The 20,187-nt window shown below is 42.0% G+C and overlaps 1 protein-coding gene across 3 annotated transcripts in view; it reads right to left on the reverse strand.

Moving 5' to 3' along the window:
• Positions 1-666: 666 nt before the first annotated feature.
• The window catches only part of LOC101741764 (collagen and calcium-binding EGF domain-containing protein 1), a 55,708-nt gene continuing 36,187 nt past the window's right edge, over positions 667-20,187 (reverse strand). For all 3 annotated transcript variants that reach the window (XM_062674627.1, XM_062674626.1, XM_004925567.4), the window contains 8 exons: positions 8,490-8,621; positions 7,157-7,305; positions 6,333-6,478; positions 5,742-5,898; positions 3,021-3,106; positions 2,731-2,900; positions 2,131-2,270; positions 667-902 (listed from right to left, as the gene is read on the reverse strand). In XM_062674627.1, coding sequence (XP_062530611.1) covers positions 700-902; positions 2,131-2,270; positions 2,731-2,900; positions 3,021-3,106; positions 5,742-5,898; positions 6,333-6,478; positions 7,157-7,305; positions 8,490-8,621 — 1,183 coding nt within the window. In that variant the 3' untranslated portion in view covers positions 667-699. The remainder of the gene's footprint in view (positions 903-2,130; positions 2,271-2,730; positions 2,901-3,020; positions 3,107-5,741; positions 5,899-6,332; positions 6,479-7,156; positions 7,306-8,489; positions 8,622-20,187) is intronic.

The raw sequence follows: 20,187 nt of genomic DNA on the forward strand, positions 1-20,187 counted from the left end.
ACAACACATTAATTTTAAATGTAGAACAACAGATATATTATTCTAGAAAATACACAGGTGAGTAACTGTTAAAATTGAGAGAATAAAATAAAATAATTTTTTGGCCTTTCCAGTGATCTGTGGAGATTATTCAATTTTGTCTCAATGCGTTTTATACGACGCCCTATGTAAAAATTAAATAATCTTACGAATTTATGCTAACAAGTGACAAAAGGTTTTGAGAAGTTTGAACGCTTCGAAATTTGATTCGCTGAAGTTATTTTTATGCTGACTGTCAATTGTCAAACATTTTAGTAGGTTTCGGATATTAAGTGTATTCTACATATGTTTCGGCATAGCGTGGCGAACTATTACTCCTAGGCTTATAATTTTTCGAATATTAATGTTAATATCGGCATACGTTATCCAAATGACATTGTTGGCTTCAGTGTGCTTAGTACGAGTTTTTTAACGTTCTCGATAGCGTAAAAGTTAGTTTACGGAATGGAATCGTTTGCTTACGTTTGCCGCTAGGGGCGCTGTTCCAACTGCATACAAAATTACGCTTAACTTTTACGCTGTCGAGAACGTTAAAAAACTCGCACTAAGCACACAGGATGTTTACCTAAAGTATTTACTTCCTTTCGACTTTAACTTTCACATTGCATTAAAGAAAACAAAAGAATATATTTTTAAATACTTATTTTATTTTATGCACCCCTAGTAGAAGCTGTAGTCGTAGTCGTTCTCAGTTTCCTCCTCATCATCAATCTTGGAGGAGTTCCCGGTCACGTGGTACTGCCGCAGCCTCTCCAGCGCCTTCATGTCGTCCATGAGGCCCAGCGGCAAGTCTTCAAGGTCATTGTCGCCTTTCACCATTGACCAGTCAGTTGTTGAATCGTGGCGTATTTCTCCCGTACGACCTACAAAAATGTACATATTTCTGAAGATTTCTTACCGAATTTTTAGAGATAAGAATATTATATTTCAATGTTGATGTATTATAGTGTAATAGTATATCTAATAGAGGGGTGAAAGGCTTAAGTGACATTTAGTGAAGGGATTTAAGTGACATTTCGCTTAGCACTCGACAATTTATCTTTGTAATGAAAAGTCCGGTATTTTTTCCAAATTTAAATGGCTCTCCTGTAAAGTTTCACGTCATTTCGGATCCTCCCGATCCACTAACGGCGCTTTTAGGTACATCAAGCACCGGTCACCGTTCTCGTCGAACCCGTCGCCTGCGACGATGGGCTCGTCGAGTAAATTAACCCTCAGACACAGCCCACTGAGTTTCTCGCCGGATCTTCTCAGTGGGTCACGTTTCCGACCCGGTGGTAGATTCTGCGAAGCACGGCTCTTGCTAGGGTTCGTTTTAGCAACGTCGTCAGGTTTGAGCCCCGTGAGCTCACCTACTAGATAAGGTTACGCTGAATTAGCCTCTCAAGGCTATCGGCTTAGGTAGGAAAAAAAAATGTGTGCGTGTACTAGTGTAGGTACACACGTAAGAAGTGAAACTTCTTTATGGCCTTATTTTTCGAAAAATGATCTACATGCAACTTTCTAGAAATTGGTTAAATAAAGTTAAATTAGATAAAGTTTAAACAAAAGGATTTTATTATCATAGACATGAATACAAAAAAGTTAAATTAGATAAAGTTTAAACAAAAGGATTTTATTATCATAGACATGAATACAAAACAGATGGCGCGTAACGGAAAAAAGTGACGCGTAACCGAAAAATGTGACGGTAAATTTTTTTCCAACGCCGATAAGGAAGTTTCACTTCAAAAAAAAGTTAAATTGTAAAAATGTCGCTTAAACTAGGCTTTCACCTCTCGATATGTTCATTGTTAAATTACATTTTATCAGAGGGCAGATAATATGGTGATTTTAGTTTACTGTCTCTATATTATTAAAATATTGGAGCGACACGAAATTACAGTATATTATAGTGTATTAAAATTTTAAAGAATAATATATTACAACATCTTATTTGGAGTGAATGTTGCAAAGCGACTTGGTTGAATTAGCGTAGTTTACGCTAAGTAAGGGTAGATGGCGTTCTTGCGGGATAAAGGTCTCCAAACAAGCTCAAGTTGATAAATGCTGGGTACATACATAATTAGTCTGCGATTGAAAGCGACTAACCTCGAGAAGATATTTCAACGGGGCTTTCAACAGATGGCGCCGTGTACGCTTCTAGCTCCTGTTCGGTTCTGCTGTCCCGGTCAATTTTCTCCTGCTTGCGTTGGCGGCGCCAAGCCTTTTGGAGATTGAATCGTTCCGGCCTTTTAACAAATTAAATAAAGCAATGAACAATTTTTTAAGAATAATTCATTTGTAACTAACTATCATTTAAGTACACAGTAAGGGGCATGAGACAGGAAGGGTTGCAAATTCTTGTATTATACTTATTGATTTGGGTGAATATTTTTAAGTTAAAATTTATAATTAAATTATAATTTGTAAATTTATATTTTGCAATATTATAATTTGCGTAATTACTGGTGGTAGGACCTCTTGTGAGTCCGCACGGGCAGGCACCACCGCCCTGCCTATTTCTGCCATAAGTATACTGCCGTCGTAAGTATACTGAGACCTTAGAACTAATATCTCAAGGTGGGTGGCGCATTTGCGTTGTAGATGTCTATGGGCTCCAGTAACCACTTAACACCAGGTGGGCTGTGAGCTCGTTGACCCATCTAAGCAATAAAAAAAAAGAGTTTTAGAAATAAGAATAATACATACTTTTCTCCGTCTTTGTAAACGCGCGCCTCAATGTTCTGTATGTCATGCCTTACATCCGCTAGCATAAGAAGCATCAAGTCGAGGGATCCTTTAGGACCACGTGCGCCCCGAGGTCCTCTCGCTCCAGTATCACCTTTGGGTCCCTCCATGCCCGGCGGTCCTTGTGGTCCCTAATAAAATTTAAATACCCACATCATCATGATATTCGTTACGTCATCTATGTCGAAACTTGTACCAGGACGACATAAACGCTAAGAGATCGAACGCTCGTGTAAAACAATTTGTATTACCCTCGGTCCTCGCTCGCATCGACAATACCCGCCTTCCAACGGAGCCGTTGCGTCAAGTACTCTATATGCGTAATTGCCTTCGCCACCTGAAAATTTACGCTATTTTTTAGTTTCAAAAATGCAGAATTCATATCCTACAACAATAATCATCACTATTAAAATGCTTATCAACTATTTTACTCGTAGTATACAAATTCGTAGTTAATTGTAATTTTTTATTTTTGAAGTGAAACTTCCTTATCGGCGTTGGAAAAAAATTTACCGTCACATTTTTCGGTTACGCGTCACTTTTTTCCGTTACGCGCCATCTGTTTTGTATTCATGTCTATGATAATAAAATCCTTTTGTTTAAACTTTATCTAATTTAACTTTTTGAAGTGAAACTTCCTTATCGGCGTTGGAAAAAAATTTACCGTCACATTTTTCGGTTACGCGTCACATTTTTCCGTTACGCGCCATCTTTTTGAAGTGAAACTTCCTTATCGGCGTTGGAAAAAAATTTACCGTCACATTTTTCGGTTACGCGTCACTTTTTTCCGTTACGCGCCATCTGTTTTGTATTCATGTCTATGATAATAAAATCCTTTTGTTTAAACTTTATCTAATTTAACTTTATTTAACCAATTTCTAGAAAGTTGCATGTAGATCATTTTTCGAAAAATAAGGCCATAAACAAGTTTCACTTCTTACGTGTGTACACTAGTACACGCACACATTTTTTTGTATTCATGTCTATGATAATAAAATCCTTTTGTTTAAACTTTATCTAATTTAACTTTTTTGTATTCATGTCTATGATAATAAAATCCTTTTGTTTAAACTTTATCTAATTTAACTTTATTTAACCAATTTCTAGAAAGTTGCATGTAGATCATTTTTCGAAAAATAAGGCCATAAAGAAGTTTCACTTCTTACGTGTGTACACTAGTACACGCACACATTTTTTTGTATTCATGTCTATGATAATAAAATCCTTTTGTTTAAACTTTATCTAATTTAACTTTATTTAACCAATTTCTAGAAAGTTGCATGTAGATCATTTTTCGAAAAATAAGGCCATAAAGAAGTTTCACTTCTTACGTGTGTACACTAGTACACGCACACATTTTTTTTTTTGAAGTGAAACTTCCTTATCGGCGTTGGAAAAAAATTTACCGTCACATTTTTCGGTTACGCGTCACTTTTTTCCGTTACGCGCCATCTGTTTTGTATTCATGTCTATGATAATAAAATCCTTTTGTTTAAACTTTATCTAATTTAACTTTATTTAACCAATTTCTAGAAAGTTGCATGTAGATCATTTTTCGAAAAATAAGGCCATAAAGAAGTTTCACTTCTTACGTGTGTACACTAGTACACGCACACATTTTTATTTATTTATTGCTTATATGGGTGGACGATCTCATAGCCCACCTGGTGTTAATTGGTTACTGGAGCCCATAGACATCTACTACGTAAATGCGCCACCCACCTTGAGATATAAGTTCTAAGGTCTCAAGTATAGTTACAACGGCTGCCCCACCCTTCAAACCGAAACGCATTACTGCTTCACGGCAGAAAAAAGCAGGGCGGTGGTACCTACCCGCGCGGACTCACAAGAGCTCCTACCACCAGAATTTTTCACTTGAATTTTGTCACTTGCCCCTTTAATATTACAAAATTTATGTAAAATTTTTGAAGTGAAACTTCCTTATCGGCGTTGGAAAAAAATTTACCGTCACATTTTTCGGTTACGCGTCACTTTTTTCCGTTACGCGCCATCTGTTTTGTATTCATGTCTATGATAATAAAATCCTTTTGTTTAAACTTTATCTAATTTAACTTTTTTGTATTCATGTCTATGATAATAAAATCCTTTTGTTTAAACTTTATCTAATTTAACTTTATTTAACCAATTTCTAGAAAGTTGCATGTAGATCATTTTTCGAAAAATAAGGCGATAAAGAAGTTTCACTTCTTACGTGTGTACACTAGTACACGCACACATTTTTTTGTAGGGCACATCAACTATGATAAGATTTTTAGCTTCCCTATTCCTAGTTCTCGATAGCGTAAAAGTGAGCTCATATTTGTATGGAATGAGAATGATATTCCTAGTAACCGCTAGGGGTTATGCTAGCTTCACTGAGGACTTTTTGGCGGGAACGCGAGGAGTGAATTTGTGTGATTTGTTTTATTTTGTCTATTTAGTACTATTTCTTCAGGTTTAAATGTGTAATAACGGTGGTTTATTAACTGTTTAATATGTGGGAAAAGGAAACAAACCCGCCGTACGTAACTTCTCGAGATCCTCCGAAAAGTCCACTGAATAAATCTCAGTAAATGACCACCATTTTACTGAGATTATATTTCAGCGCATATCAATCTCATCTCATTTCATTTAATTTCATCCCAGTTGATTAATGTCTCAAATTAATCATCTTTATTTCATTTAATTTCACTGCATATTATCATTTTTCATAAAAATAAGAATATAAATTTAAAAAAGGCTTGACTAAAGGTCCTAGTTACCAGGTCATAAAATCCCTTTAAAAAAAAACTAGCTTCACTGAACGTGTAGGTGAGCTCGCGGGGCTCAGCTTGGGAGCTTTGATTCTGCCTTAACAAGAAGATAAGATATTGTCTGTTGTTTTAACGACGAAAACTGATACAAAATCTACACTTGACCTCCTTTTAAAGCAAACACAATGTACCAGGCGCACATAACTGCAAAGGGCTCACCGTCATCTTTCAGCATTGGGTGCTCCAACAACTTTTTTAAGGCGGCGTGTGTCGCGTGCAGTTGATCGTTCAGCTGTCTCACTTTCCTGGTCAACCACGTCACAGTGTCACACGGCGCGTAGCATCGAGAGGAGGCGCGCACAAGTGGAAGAGGTTCCTGAAATATTCAATAAAAAATCCTGCGACTTCACGAAAACCAACTAAAACTTTTGATGACTTTTTTCCTGCCTATGCTTATAGCCTTGAGAGGCTATTTCAGCGTAACCTTAACTAGTAAGTGAGCTCACGGGCCTTAAGCCTGGCGAAGTTGCTAACACTGACCTAAGCAAGAGCAGTGCTTCGCAGAATCTACCACCGGATCGGAAACGCGACCCACTGAGAAGATCTGCCGGGAAACTCAGTGGGCTATATCTGTGGGTTAGCTTACTCGCCGAACCCTTTGTCGCAAGCAACGGGCTCGAAGAGAACGGTGACCGGTGCTTGAGGTACTTAAAAGCACCGTTAGTGGATCGGAAGGATCCGAAATCGACTGTTCACCATTCGGTCTGCAGGATCGGGAATGCAGTATTTAAGTTTTGTATATAAACGTACTGCAATAGCCAGCGGTATCCGTGGGACACATTTCTTGCCATCACTAGCTAGTGAGAGCGGCGGTGAGCATTCGCAGTGGAAGCTTCCAGGATCATTGACGCAGCGTTGCTCACACCCACCATTGTTCGTCGCACACTCGTCTACATCTGCAATAAACATATAATTGATTGTAAATCTTTCATTTTATGGAACTCCAGTATACAATTAACATTATAAAGAAATAAATAAAACGCCTTAATTACACTATTTAGTGTTTTCATGAATAATATTTTATACCAAATATAGTAATAATTAAGGGATAGAGATTGAAATTTAAATAAGCCAAACATTAACTAAACAGTAACAATTCACTTCCACATTATATATATTAGTTCTATCATCAGTCTCACGTCCTTTTTAATTTTACCACTTTATTTCAATGTACAGATAAACCGAACTCTTCTGTTTTACTGTACGTATTGATAACAGGATGGCGTTTATGATAAATCAAAATAATAATGATAAATTTTGTTTATTTTTATTCTTATCTTTTTCCACCCCTTTCTTTCTCTTGATTATACTAATTAAATAGTCATCCGATTCTCAATTATGTTCAGTAGGAAGTTAGTTTAAAATAAATAAAAATTGTACCCAAAGTGACATCACATAGCAAGCTAGTGACACATTGTTTGTAGGCAGCGGCTTGGCTCTGCCCCTGCCATTGCTAAAGTCCATGGGCGTCGGTAACCACTCACCATCAGGTGGGCCGTATGCTCGTCTGCCTACAAGGGCAATAAAAAAAAAAGTGAAGGAATGAACTGGATATTCGCGTGTGGCCTTCATACCAACACAATACGGCTGCTCTTGCTTGGAATAGCTTTCCGCGTTGAACTGGAACCCAGGGTAGCAGGAACACCACATACTCTCTCCCTGCACTTCGCATGCTTGCTCACACAGGTTCAGACTGCACGGCTCCATTGATTTCGGAATACACCTAGACGAAAAACGGGTTTTAATTTATCTGATAACGAAAATATTCTGATCTCATGAATTCGCAAATCTGTCTATTATTTTTTTCCCCTACCTATTCTCTGGTAGCCTAAAAGGATATTTCATTATTTTTTAACCTACCTATGCTGACAGCCTTGACAGGTTATTTCATATTCTCCTTTACGTGTAGGTGAGCTCACGGGGCTCAAACCGGAAGTGTTGGTAACACTGGCCCTACCAAGAGCAGTGCTTCGCATCTACCACCGGATCGGAAACGCGACCCACTGAGAAGATCCGGCGTGAAACTTAGTGGGCTATGTCTATGGGTTATTTACTCGTCGAGTCCTTCGTCGCAAGCGACGGGTTCGGCGAGGACGGTGACCGGTGCTTGAGGTACCTAAAAGTATCGTGGATGGATCGGGAGGTGGGCCATTCCAGCTACGCCCGGACGGGTTGTGAGCTCACGGCTCAACCTGAGAGATATTTACTAAGAAAGGTAATAATGGTTTGCTGGAAAGTTCACTGTTAGCACCACAATGTGACAGCCGTCCCACTCACTACACGTGTTCGGTGTCTCAATAGTATTATTCAAGGCCTATCCCGCCCTTTGAGGAGAACGCGTGACTGCGTCGCGATGAAATTGTTTGTTTAATCTTTACTGACCAAAATAAACACAATGTTAGAATCGGAGCGAATCCTAAAAGCGTTATATTCCGGCCCACCATATAAATACACAGAGAAAACGACTCAAATACGGCACTAAGCTGAGAGAATGAAAGAAAAAATGTATTAACGAATAGAAATGAATACAACGGTTTCTAAAATACGTAACACCAATATCATTCTAAAGTCTATTTAACACGTCTTAGGAGCTATTTTTGAATAATAATATGATTTGATACGTAGCTAACTTTCAGACAGTTATCAAAATTACACTTTGTTAATACTACAGGGGTGCGACCTATATTGAATTCAGGTCTCTCGGTCACGTGGAGCAATGCACCGATCTCTGGACGGGCTCCTAAGAACTGACTTCTTGGATTTGTCTCGATACCAAAGATCTACAAAGGAATTTTGATTCTATTCCGTATTTCTATTGTATTGAGTTAACTTTTACGCTATCGAGAACGTTAAAAAACTCGCACTAAGCACACAGTTGTGGAGAAGCTGTTGACGATGGTTGCTTACCGTCCAGCGACGTGTTGGTGTGTATCGCAGCAGTGCAGCCTCACGCATTGTACGTCGGCGTCCCCCACGCGACACGTCTGCCGCGACCGCAACACCAGGTCAGTTGGGCATCGCGCTGTGCTGCTATCTATTCTGTAAACAATACAAGAGCTCTGAGTTCAAGTACGCTAGTAATTATGTTTAAGAATGACCTGTGTGCTTAGTACGAAATTTTTCACGTTCACGATAGTGTAAAAGTTAGCCCAATTTTGTATGCAGGTGCAACAGCGCCCCTAGCGGCAAACGTAGGCAAACGATCCCATGCCATACAAATATGAGCTAACTTTTACGCTATCGAGAACGTTAAAAATTTCGCACTAAGCACACTGTTAACAAAGGGTACTTGTGTCTTTCTTCAAACGAGGCTTCTGAAGAGTACTTAACCGTAGGTAGCAGTTTGGCTCTGCCCCTGGCATTGCTGACGTCCATGAGCAACGGTAACCACTCACCATCAGATAAGCCGTATGCCTGTCTGCCTATAGGGGAAATAAAAAAAGCGACCTCTGTGGTATGGCGTGGTTTTTTTTTCATCGACTTCAAAAAAGGAGGCGGCTCAAAACTCGAATATGTTTTTTATGTGTGCAAAAGAACTCAGACCTATTTTGATGTGTATTTTGGTGAATCGATTTTAATATTTTATTCGAAAGTTGACACTTCTCGTGTGGTGGTACCATTTAAATTTCATCAAAATCTGACCAGCGGTTTTTGAGTCATCATTAATGATGTATATCTAATTGACTTCAATTAGATTGATGACATTACTATTTTGTATAATTTGTTCAAGTTGATTATCTTTTTTGTTAGAATTTTGTATTATTGTTGGGCAATTACGATAGTTAAATTTGCTAATTGCAATCGTGTTATAAACAAAGTTTTTCACTTTATTTACTAAGAGAATTAGCGTGATGGACAATGCAACGGCGGTAGCGGGGATTTAACAATGACAGCAAAATCCGCAAAATATGACCGATCCGACTGAAGTCTTGTACACTAGTCTTAGTAGTGTTAGTTGGTGCACCGCAAGGCCACCGTCGCCCGAAAAATGTCTTGTTGGAAACCCCGAATCTACTCTCGGTACGTTAGGCTCAAGCACCGGTCACCGTTCTCGTCGAACTTGTCGATTACGATGAAGAGTTCGATGAGCGAACTAACCCATAGACACATCCCACTGAATTTCTCGCCATATCTTTTCAGCGGGTCGCGATTCCGATCCGGTGGTAGATTCTTTTTTTTTTTTCTTAGATGGGTGGACGAGCTCAGAGCCCACCTGGTGTTAAGTGGTTACTGGAGTTCACCGTGGAAGTCAATCGTGAACATTTGTTGAGTACGTATTTCTACGAAATACTGCACTTAGCTGTTAGTCTGTCAGCATATTCTTTTAGGTTGAGCTCGTGAGCTCACTAACCCATCCGTGCGTAGCTGGAATATCCCTTTAGGGTAACAGCCAGGAGGTACGGAAAAAAATAGCAAACCGAAAGAAAGTAAGAGATTTATTGTCCAAGTTGTTGTTTCTGCCTTAGACGGAAACGCGATTTTATGTCCCAATTTAAAAAAAAAAACAAGCATTTGTATATGTCGATATCAGTACACTGATTATCTGAACTAGCAGGCCGCGGAGATTTTAGTACTGTCAAGTTGTTTGGAAGTATAATACATTTTCATAAAACTTAATGAATGCGATTTTTCTTAGCCGATACTGCAACCTTAATCTATATATTAATACGTGACAGCAGCGGCAGCGTAGGCGTAGGCAGCGGCTTGGCTCTGCCCCTTGCATTGTTGAAGTCCATGGGCGACCGTAACCATTCACCATCAGGTGGGCCGTTTGCTCGTCTTCCTACAAGGGCAATAAAAAAAAAACGTGAAGGAAAAGCTTTGTATCCCTTTTTACGAAAATTACGCGGACGGAGGAGTACCTACTATTTATTTATTGTCAAACTTTTGTTCTTGACGTCTGTGGTCAAATTGAGAATAGATTAAATTTTATATTGTTTGTCTTTATATTTTTCTATAGTGTAGTCTTGGCGAAATTTGTTAATAATAGTCGATTTTCGACCACCGGGCGGTCACTAGTACATTAAAATGTTTCATTAAAACATTTCATTGCATATCAAACCAAATCAAATCAAATCAAAAAAATTATTCAACATAAATGAAAGTACATACTTGTTGAACGTCAAAAGAACTACCGCCAATTCACAAGAATTAGCCTCCGTCCTGAGAAGAATTGGCAAGAAACTCAGCGGGCATGTCTTTTTTTTTTTTAAATATGAAATATATATTATTTTAAAGCTTAATAACCTTACAAATCATATAAACGGGGTTCCGACATACACGCTGGAACTATAATAAATGTTATCTATGAGTAAAACTGACGATGATTCAAAGTGTATGAGGAAACGCCGCAGATCAAAGATACATCTAGCTCAAGGTCAATCATATCCATCAACATATTTTCGGTGTCGGAAATTTGTATGATATCACAGCTCGTGTAAAGACGGCGATGATTTTTTTGTTTAAGATGTGTGGACGATCTCACAGCCCACCTGGTGCTAAGTGGTCACTGGAGTCCATAGACATCTACAACATAAATGCGCCACCCACCTTGAGATATAAGTTCTAAGATCTCAGTATAGTTAGACCGGCTGCCCCACCCTTTAAACCGAAACGCATTATTGCTTCGCGGCAGAAATAAGCAGGGCGGTGGTGCCTACTCGCGCGGACTCACAAGAGATCCTACCACCAGTAAATAAACTGTCTGGTCTGCCAGGCCAGATGACTCTTACGATGAACCGGCCAAATAAAGACAGGTCTAAACGGTCCCGTCAGCGAGTGCTAAAGAAGATTCGCAAGGAATGGCGACGTCTTGTGAAGCGCGCCACCACCCGAACTGATGACCACCACCACCACTCTGCCAAGAGTGCGAATGACTAAGAAGAATAAAGACGGCGGCTTCTAGAGTTGATGGCCAAACGTCAAACACTACTCCCACAGTTGACATGTGCATAACATAGTCAAGAACTTGACAAAGAGCTCGACGTGCAACCTAACCCATGCATCAGCTCGCTGAGTTTCTCGCCGGATCTTCTCAGCGGGTCGCGATTTCGATCCGGTAGTAGATTCATTCGCGAAGCAGAGGCGCTCGGGCAGCTGTTAGCAAATTCCACCCCTTCTGGCTGAGCCTTTGCTCGCCCACCTGTCCTGGTGAAACTGGAAAGGCCTTCGGCCCACCAGTGATCCTTTCTTCATAAAAAAATGATTTTTTCTCGCGATATATAGATATAATTAAAAGTACTTTAACGGTTTGTGGTCTCCTTCTCTCTCTCGTCCGTGACCACGTAAACTGTGAATTAATCTAAACGTAAGAAATAATTTTTAATGACAATTAAAAAAAAACCGAGATTATCTCGTCAAAATAGTTTTGATTGTGTGAACAACGTAATATTTGTTTAGCGTAATTACTTAGGTTTAGAGTATGATGCGTATCCCTGTGGATAGGAAGTAACTCTGCTTCGATATCTCAATATTAGCGGCAGTCACGGTATTGAGTTGGTTGGGGCTGAGTTAAATCTTAATCTCAGGTTGTCTATGATGAAGTTAGATTATCTCCTCCCTCCTCCTCCTCCGTGCGTCGTATTCCTCAGTGCTGAGGGTCGTGACCTTTACGGAGCACTTTTGTTATGACATGTTCTTCCATTCACTCCTGTCCTCCACGCATAAGATAGCGACATTAATGCTGGATTCCAAAGTCGTCTTAACCTGATCGGACCAGCGCATGGGACTACGCCCCCTAGGCCTCTTTCCTTCCACTTTGCCGGTGATGAGAAGTCTTTCGAGATTGTCACCCTTTTTCCTCGCAACGTGGCCGAAAAACTCTAAAAGCCTACGTAAGCAAATGGTGGAGAGTCTTGAGGAGACTTTCCAGAGATAGATAGATAATCTAGAGCGAAAAAAACATATTTTTCAAGTCAACAAGAAAACAGACTGAGAGATTTATAAGTTTACAAAATGACTGTCATCACTCTTATCTTATCGCCGAGCGTGATTCGGTAATGTACGAGTAAATCGCATTGACCCACAATTACTGTCAAGGATTGGAGATTCGATTCGCGGAAGGAACCATTCAAGGCAGCGTCGAGAAACAAACAACATTCGGTTGTATTTTTTCCGTTAAGTTCTGAAGGGTGAACGAGCTCACGACCCTCCTCGTATTCCCACAAGATGTTCAGAACCTACATATACATAGGTTTAAGAAAACTATTAAAGAACATCTGTGCACTAAAGGTTAATATAAAGTCAATGATTATCTAGAAAATTGCACAAAGTGGGAATGAGTTGCTAGCTCCGGGCATTTCAATATTGCAATAATTGTTACGTCATAATACCTCTTGTAAAAATGAATATTTAAAAAAATCTAATATTTAAAAAATAATAATTTAATATTAAAAAAAAAAGACATGCCCGCTGAGTTTCTTGCCAGTTCTTCTCAGGACGGAGGCTAGTTTTTGTGAATTGGCGGTAGTTATTTTTGACGTTCAACAAGTGTGTACTTTCATTTATGTTGAATTTTGATTTGATTTGATTAAGTGGTTATCGGAGCCCATGGGCATTAACAACCTAAATGCCGCCATCCTTTTTTTCAGGCAGGGGGCCGAACCGCATATGAGGTGTCCGCGCCTAGAAGTCGCACGGGGAAATGCCGCGGTGTGAGCTTCACAAAAGCCACAATACCAAAAAACAAGATTCAACAGCTAATGCACAGCTTACATAATAAATTTTCTTTTTAATACGCTTTTATTAGCTTCAGATGTATGTATGTTAGTATGTAACGGAATCTTTGAACATGATTTTGACCCCCTTCAAAACGTCGGATTAACTCGAAATTTTGTATACTTATTAAGGATCGATGACAATTCGATATTTAAAAAAAAATTGAAATTCAACTAAAAAATTAAAAATAAATAATAGTTTAAAAAAACAAACAAAATACGCTTTTGTTGGGGTGCATGGTATCAGTAGTTATAAATATTTTATGAACAGATATGAATGAGTAGAAGGGTTATTTTGATAATATCCTGAAAAGCACCCCATGCATTTTTTACAATAAAATAATTTTTTCTTACATTATTTTTAATTCAAATTTATTATATAACAAAAGCGTATTTGGTTACTTCTTTTAAACTATTATTTATTAACAACGTATTTATTCCCATTTAGAAAGTAAAATAGGTTCTTTCCGGTGTCGCTAGCAGACAACACACAGAGCCAAGTTAAATAACGTGACGGCCGTATTGCTTAGAAAGAGAGTCCTGTTCAAAACCGAATATGTTATATAATATGTAATATATATGTGTATGTAATAGTTTCGCGACAGAAATACACAGGTTGCCGTAATGACCGGCGCCGCACGTCGAGCCCTACAAGCTGCTTATTAATAAACGGGTTTAATTTTAAAACATCCGCGAGAAACGAAATTATGGCGATTTTAGTACGCGTATTCAGAGAAAACTCATAAATCCTGTTAAACCTAGTATTTCAATGGTCCTGGTAGTTCCAGTGGCACTAATGTTGGGGTGTGTAATGAGAGTGTATTATCAACATTCGAAGTCATCGTGACGTAAAAGATAAGACGTCCGGTGCATTCGTATCGATCGATGCAACTATCCCGGCGTTCGAATCCCGGCAGGCTGTTAGCTATTTTTTTATTGAAACACGTAATTAAAACAAGTTCTCGAATGACTTCCACGGTGAAGGAATAACATTGTGTTTTAAAAATACGAAAAGATCTTATAGTTACAACGGCTGCCCTACCCTTCAGACCCAAACGCATTACTGCTTCACGGCAGAAATAGGCGGGGCGGTGGTACCTACCGGCGCGGGCTCACAAGAGGTCCTACCACCAGTAACCAATAGACTTGAAACCTTTACCACGTGGTTCCAGTAGTCACTTAAATGAATTGTGATAGACGCTTATCAACGCAGTGAACTAAAGTGTTACACTAAGTGCCCGCGCGGGCTTACTGCGTCCTACAATATTAATTTATTTGTGGTTCAACAAGGAAGCGTTCGTAAATGATTTATGCGTTTATATAATAGGTCGCGCGTCTCCCATGATTTTAGTAATTGCTAACGCGTCAGTCAGCAATTAGAGTAATTGTTGGACAGCCATAACTTTTATCGTTAAGAGAAATAGACTAGTGTTGTTGATAAAATCGAGATGAGCATTAGGTGTCGACTGATTATATCGCATCTCGTTGATTATGTCAACGCGGTCACTTTGAGACATGTATGACCGCTCGGGAAAGGCTATTTGGTTTAAGCGACTTTTTTTTATTTCCATTGTAGGCAGACGAGCATACGGCCCACCTGATGGTGAGTGGTTACCATCGCCCATGGACTTCAGCAATGCCAGGGGCAGAGCCAAGCCGCTGCCTACCGCTTAATACGCGACATTTATCTTTGTAATTAAAGGTGCGTTTTATTTAGTAATTAGTATCAACAAATTCGATGTTTTTAATTTAATTTCAATTAAGTTTAGCCCCATTCAAATAGATGACGAAGGCTCTCCTGTGAAGTTGCAAAAATGTCTTTAACCAAAAAGCCTTTCACCCCTCGATACGATACGATAAGATATACCATATACACGATATGAATAAATAGTCTCCCACTCATCAGGCCACAACATGGCGTCAATTGGTTATCCGTAGACCTCAAACTTTAATCATGAAATGGGAATCTACTTAATTACAGGTGCTATAAGGTAGATAGAAAGGGACATTACAAAATATATTCAAAGTGTACAAAACGGTCTAAGATAATTTTCTTTTATGCTGAGATCTATATCCAAGTTAAAATTGAGACAGCAAAACTATGTTTTATATAATATGATGTAAGCTTAAGAGTAATTGATGCTGCATTAATTATAATGAACAACTAAAGTGCATCAGAGCTGTAAATAATGCGATCTTTCATCTATGTTAAGTACTCGCGTTCATTTCTTAGAAGCCACTTCAAAGAGTTCTCTTTAATGAGTAGGTAATGTTTGTTCGTCCTCGTTTTGCCTTATAATAATAATAAATAGCCTTTATCAATATTTTATGTTATTAAGTTACCGTGAGTTGCTGGTGGTGGTAGGAAGTCTTGTGAGTCCGCACGGGTAGGTACCACCACCCTACCTATTTCTGCCGTGAAGCAGTAATGTTTGAAGGGTGGGGCAGCCATTGTATTGTTAAAACTGAGACCTTACAACTCATGTCTCGAGATTGGTGGCGGTATTTACGTTGTAGATGTCTATGGGCTACAGTAATCACTTAACACTAAGTGTGAGCTCGTCCACCCATCTAAGCAATAAAAAAAGTGTTATTCACCCTATTTCAGGTGTCAATTTGTTTGATTATCGATTTGGTTCCGATTTTAATCGATTTTATTTAAAGGTTAATTTAAATTGTAAATATAAATTCTCCTTAATTGAGCCATAAGATTGAATCACTCAAGTACACTTATAATTGCCTAATTCTTCAAAATGGAACACACGAGTGTTTCGCGGCAGAAATAGAATATACCTGGCATTCCGATAGAGGCACCCGTCACGTGCGGACGTGCTCATCGTCCACTCGATCGCCCGGTCTTTGTTCGCCCGGCTTTTGTTAGCCTGGCCATTGTTCGCGCGGCCTGTGTTCGTGATACATCTGCCGACCAAGTGTGTTTCCTGGAAGCTTTTATTTGTTTTGTTTTAGTTATTTTTGTGTTCGTGGAACATTTGCCGACAAAGTGTTTTCCTGCAAGTATTTATTTGTTTTGTTTCTTTTTGTAATTTCTGTTTTGTTGTGCTTTTTCTTTGTCCTGTAGTAATCGCGCCGCATTGCCACCTGTGTTCAATAGAACCGCTCAAGTCCGAGAAGTTGGGGCCTCGCCGCAAGGCGAGTGTTTCAAGACCCGGGGCCGCCCCACCTGGGTACTCAGCGACCATGGACGCTGTATTCGCGGAATTCCTCCGACTTCGCCACCCACAGCTCGCCTCAGAGTTTCTGGCCTTCAAGGCCAATCACACTGCGAGCCCTCTCGAGGACTCCGCCGCGCTCGCTGCTCCTGCGTCGCCTGTACCTGCGTGCAGAGCTTCTGCATTGAGCACCGCAGCCTCTGTCGTGCCTGCCCCTCCCGTGTCGCCTATACTGGCGAGAAAAGCTGCTGCGTCGTCCGCCGTGACCATCGTTTCAGCTGAGCGATCATCCGCGGCCTCCGTCGCGCCCTCTAAAACACCTACACTTGCTCGTAGGTCGCCTGCACCCGCCTCCTCGTGCTCCGACTCTGACTCGGACATGGAGGTCGACCTCGCCCCCGCCTCATCGACGGATGGATTCACCCTGGTACAGAAGGGTAAAAAGCGTGCCGCGGAGTCTCGAGCTCCCGCGGCCGCTAAAATTAGCAAAGCCGTGAACGCGTCGCGCCCCCGCCCTCAGACTCCCGTTGCGCCCCCAGCCCGTGCCACTCCGTCGCCGCGTCCGGTGGCACAAAATAAAACCCAGACCCCTCCCCCGGTTATCCTTCAGGAGAAGGCAGCTTGGGATCGAGTTTGCCTGGCCCTTAAGGCCAAAAATATAAATTTCACGAATGCCCGTAACCTCGCTAACGGCATTCAAATTAAGGTTCAAACACCCGACGACCATAGGGCCCTCTCTTCTTACCTCCGTAAGGAACGTATAAGTTTCCATACTTATACGCTCCAGGAGGAGCGCGATCTCCGCGTTGTAATACGCGGAATCCCTAAAGAGTTAGATGTAGAGCTCGTCAAGGCCGATCTGTTAGAACAGGGCTTTCCAGTGAATTCTGTGCACCGTATGCACACTGGTCGCGGTAGGGAGCCATATAATATGGTTCTAGTCACCCTCCAGCCTACCCCCGAGGGTAAGAAAATCTTCAACACACAGACCGTCTGTAGGCTCTCCGGTATCGCCATCGAAGCCCCCCATAAAAAAGGCGCTCCTAGCCAGTGCCATAACTGTCAATTGTACGGGCACTCTTCCCGTAACTGTCACGCGCGCCCCCGATGTGTTAAGTGTTTGGGCGATCACGCCACGGCCCTCTGCGCTCGCGACCAAAAAACCGCGACGGAACCGCCTAGCTGCGTCCTGTGTCGAACACAGGGTCACCCCGCGAATTACCGTGGTTGCCCCCGAGCCCCTAAAATAAATCGTCGCGTCGCCCGCCAAAACCGCCTCCGAGCTTCCGGCCCAGACATCAAAGCCTCGGCACCCTCTGCGTCGCATGCTAAGCCAGCGTTCGTTCCGGCGGCGGTGCCCAGTGTCTCGGCCTGGGCAAAACCGCTGCCGTACACGAACACGGCTACAACTCCCTCCTCCGCGATTCGTCCCGCCCCCGCGACTCGTCCCTCTCCCGCGACTTGCCCTCCGACCGCGTCCGAAAATCTCGCTTTAGCGATCGACTTCTTTCAGTCGATCAACTTTGAGCGCGTTAACGCTTTGGGCGACGCCATTCGCGCTGCCTCCACTGCACAACACTTTATCGCCGTTGTGCAGGAATACGCCGACGTATACGCGTCATTAAATACGTACGTCCTCCCCTCACTCCGCCGGTAATCAATGGCGTATATAAGTAGAATAAAGCCCCTATCCGTAACGATAGGATTTTTTAACGCTTACGGTCTCGCAAATCAACGTGATCAGGTTTCTGACTTTTTGCGTGACCATCAAATTGATATCTTTTTAGTGCAGGAGACCCTACTTAAGCCCGCGCGCCGTGACCCTAAAATCGCGAACTATAACATGGTCAGGAACGACAGGCTCTCTGCCCGTGGTGGTGGTACCGTCATTTACTATAGAAGAGCCCTGCATTGCGTCCCGCTCGATCCTCCCGCGCTCGCTAATATCGAAGCATCAGTGTGCCGAATCTCACTGACGGGACACGCGCCGATCGTTATCGCGTCCGTTTATCTTTCACCGGATAAGATCGTTCTAAGCAGTGATATCGAGGCGCTACTTGGCATGGGAAGCTCTGTCATTCTGGCGGGCGACCTAAATTGTAAACACATCAGGTGGAACTCACATACCACAACCCCTAATGGCAGGCGGCTCGACGCGTTAGTCGATGATCTCGCCTTCGATATCATCGCTCCGCTAACACCGACTCACTACCCGCTAAATATCGCGCATCGCCCGGATATACTCGACATAGCGTTACTAAAAAACGTAACTGTGCGCTTACACTCGATCGAAGTAGTTTCAGAGTTAGATTCAGACCACCGTCCCGTCGTTATGAAGCTCGGTCGCGCTCCCGATTCCGTTCCCGTCACGAGGACTGTGGTGGATTGGCACACGCTGGGCATCAGCCTGGCTGAATCTGATCCACCATCGCTCCCGTTTAACCCGGACTCTATCCCGTCTCCTCAGGATACCGCTGAAGCCATAGACATCTTAACGTCACATATCACCTCGACATTAGATAGGTCATCGAAACAAGTTGTAGCGGAGGACTTCCTTCACCGCTTCAAATTGTCCGACGATATTAGGGAACTTCTTAGAGCTAAGAACGCCTCGATACGCGCCTACGACAGGTATCCTACCGCGGAAAATCGTATTCGAATGCGTGCCCTACAACGCGACGTAAAGTCTCGCATCGCCGAAGTCCGAGATGCCAGATGGTCTGATTTCTTAGAAGGACTCGCGCCCTCCCAAAGGTCTTACTACCGCTTAGCTCGTACTCTCAAATCGGATACGGTAGTAACTATGCCCCCCCTCGTAGGCCCCTCAGGCCGACTCGCGGCGTTCGATGATGACGAAAAAGCAGAGCTGCTGGCCGATACATTGCAAACCCAGTGCACGCCCAGCACTCAATCCGTGGACCCTGTTCATGTAGAATTAGTAGACAGTGAGGTAGAACGCAGAGCCTCCTTGCCACCATCGGATGCGTTACCACCCGTCACCCCGATAGAAGTTAAAGACTTGATCAAAGACCTACGTCCTCGCAAGGCTCCCGGTTCCGACGGTATATCTAACCGCGTTATTAAACTTCTACCCGTCCAACTCATCGTGATGTTGGCATCTATTTTCAATGCCGCTATGGCGAACTGTATCTTTCCCGCGGTGTGGAAAGAAGCGGACGTTATCGGCATACATAAACCCGGTAAACCAAAAAATCATCCGACAAGCTACCGCCCGATTAGCCTCCTCATGTCTCTAGGCAAACTGTATGAGCGTCTGCTCTACAAACGCCTCAGAGACTTCGTCTCATCTAAGGGCATTCTCATCGATGAACAATTCGGATTCCGTACAAATCACTCATGCGTTCAACAGGTGCACCGCCTCACGGAGCACATTCTTGTGGGGCTTAATCGACCAAAACCGTTATACACGGGAGCTCTCTTCTTCGACGTCGCAAAAGCGTTCGACAAAGTCTGGCACAATGGTTTGATTTTCAAACTATTCAACATGGGCGTGCCGGATAGTCTCGTGCTCATCATACGGGACTTCTTGTCGAACCGCTCTTTTCGATATCGAGTCGAGGGAACCCCCTCCTCCCCACGACCTCTCACAGCTGGAGTCCCGCAAGGCTCTGTCCTCTCACCCCTCCTATTTAGCTTATTCGTCAACGATATTCCCCGGTCGCCGCCGACCCATTTAGCTTTATTCGCCGACGACACGAC

Source organism: Bombyx mori, chromosome 21 (genome assembly GCF_030269925.1).
Source record: "Bombyx mori chromosome 21, ASM3026992v2".
NCBI classification, from domain to species: domain Eukaryota; kingdom Metazoa; phylum Arthropoda; class Insecta; order Lepidoptera; family Bombycidae; genus Bombyx; species Bombyx mori.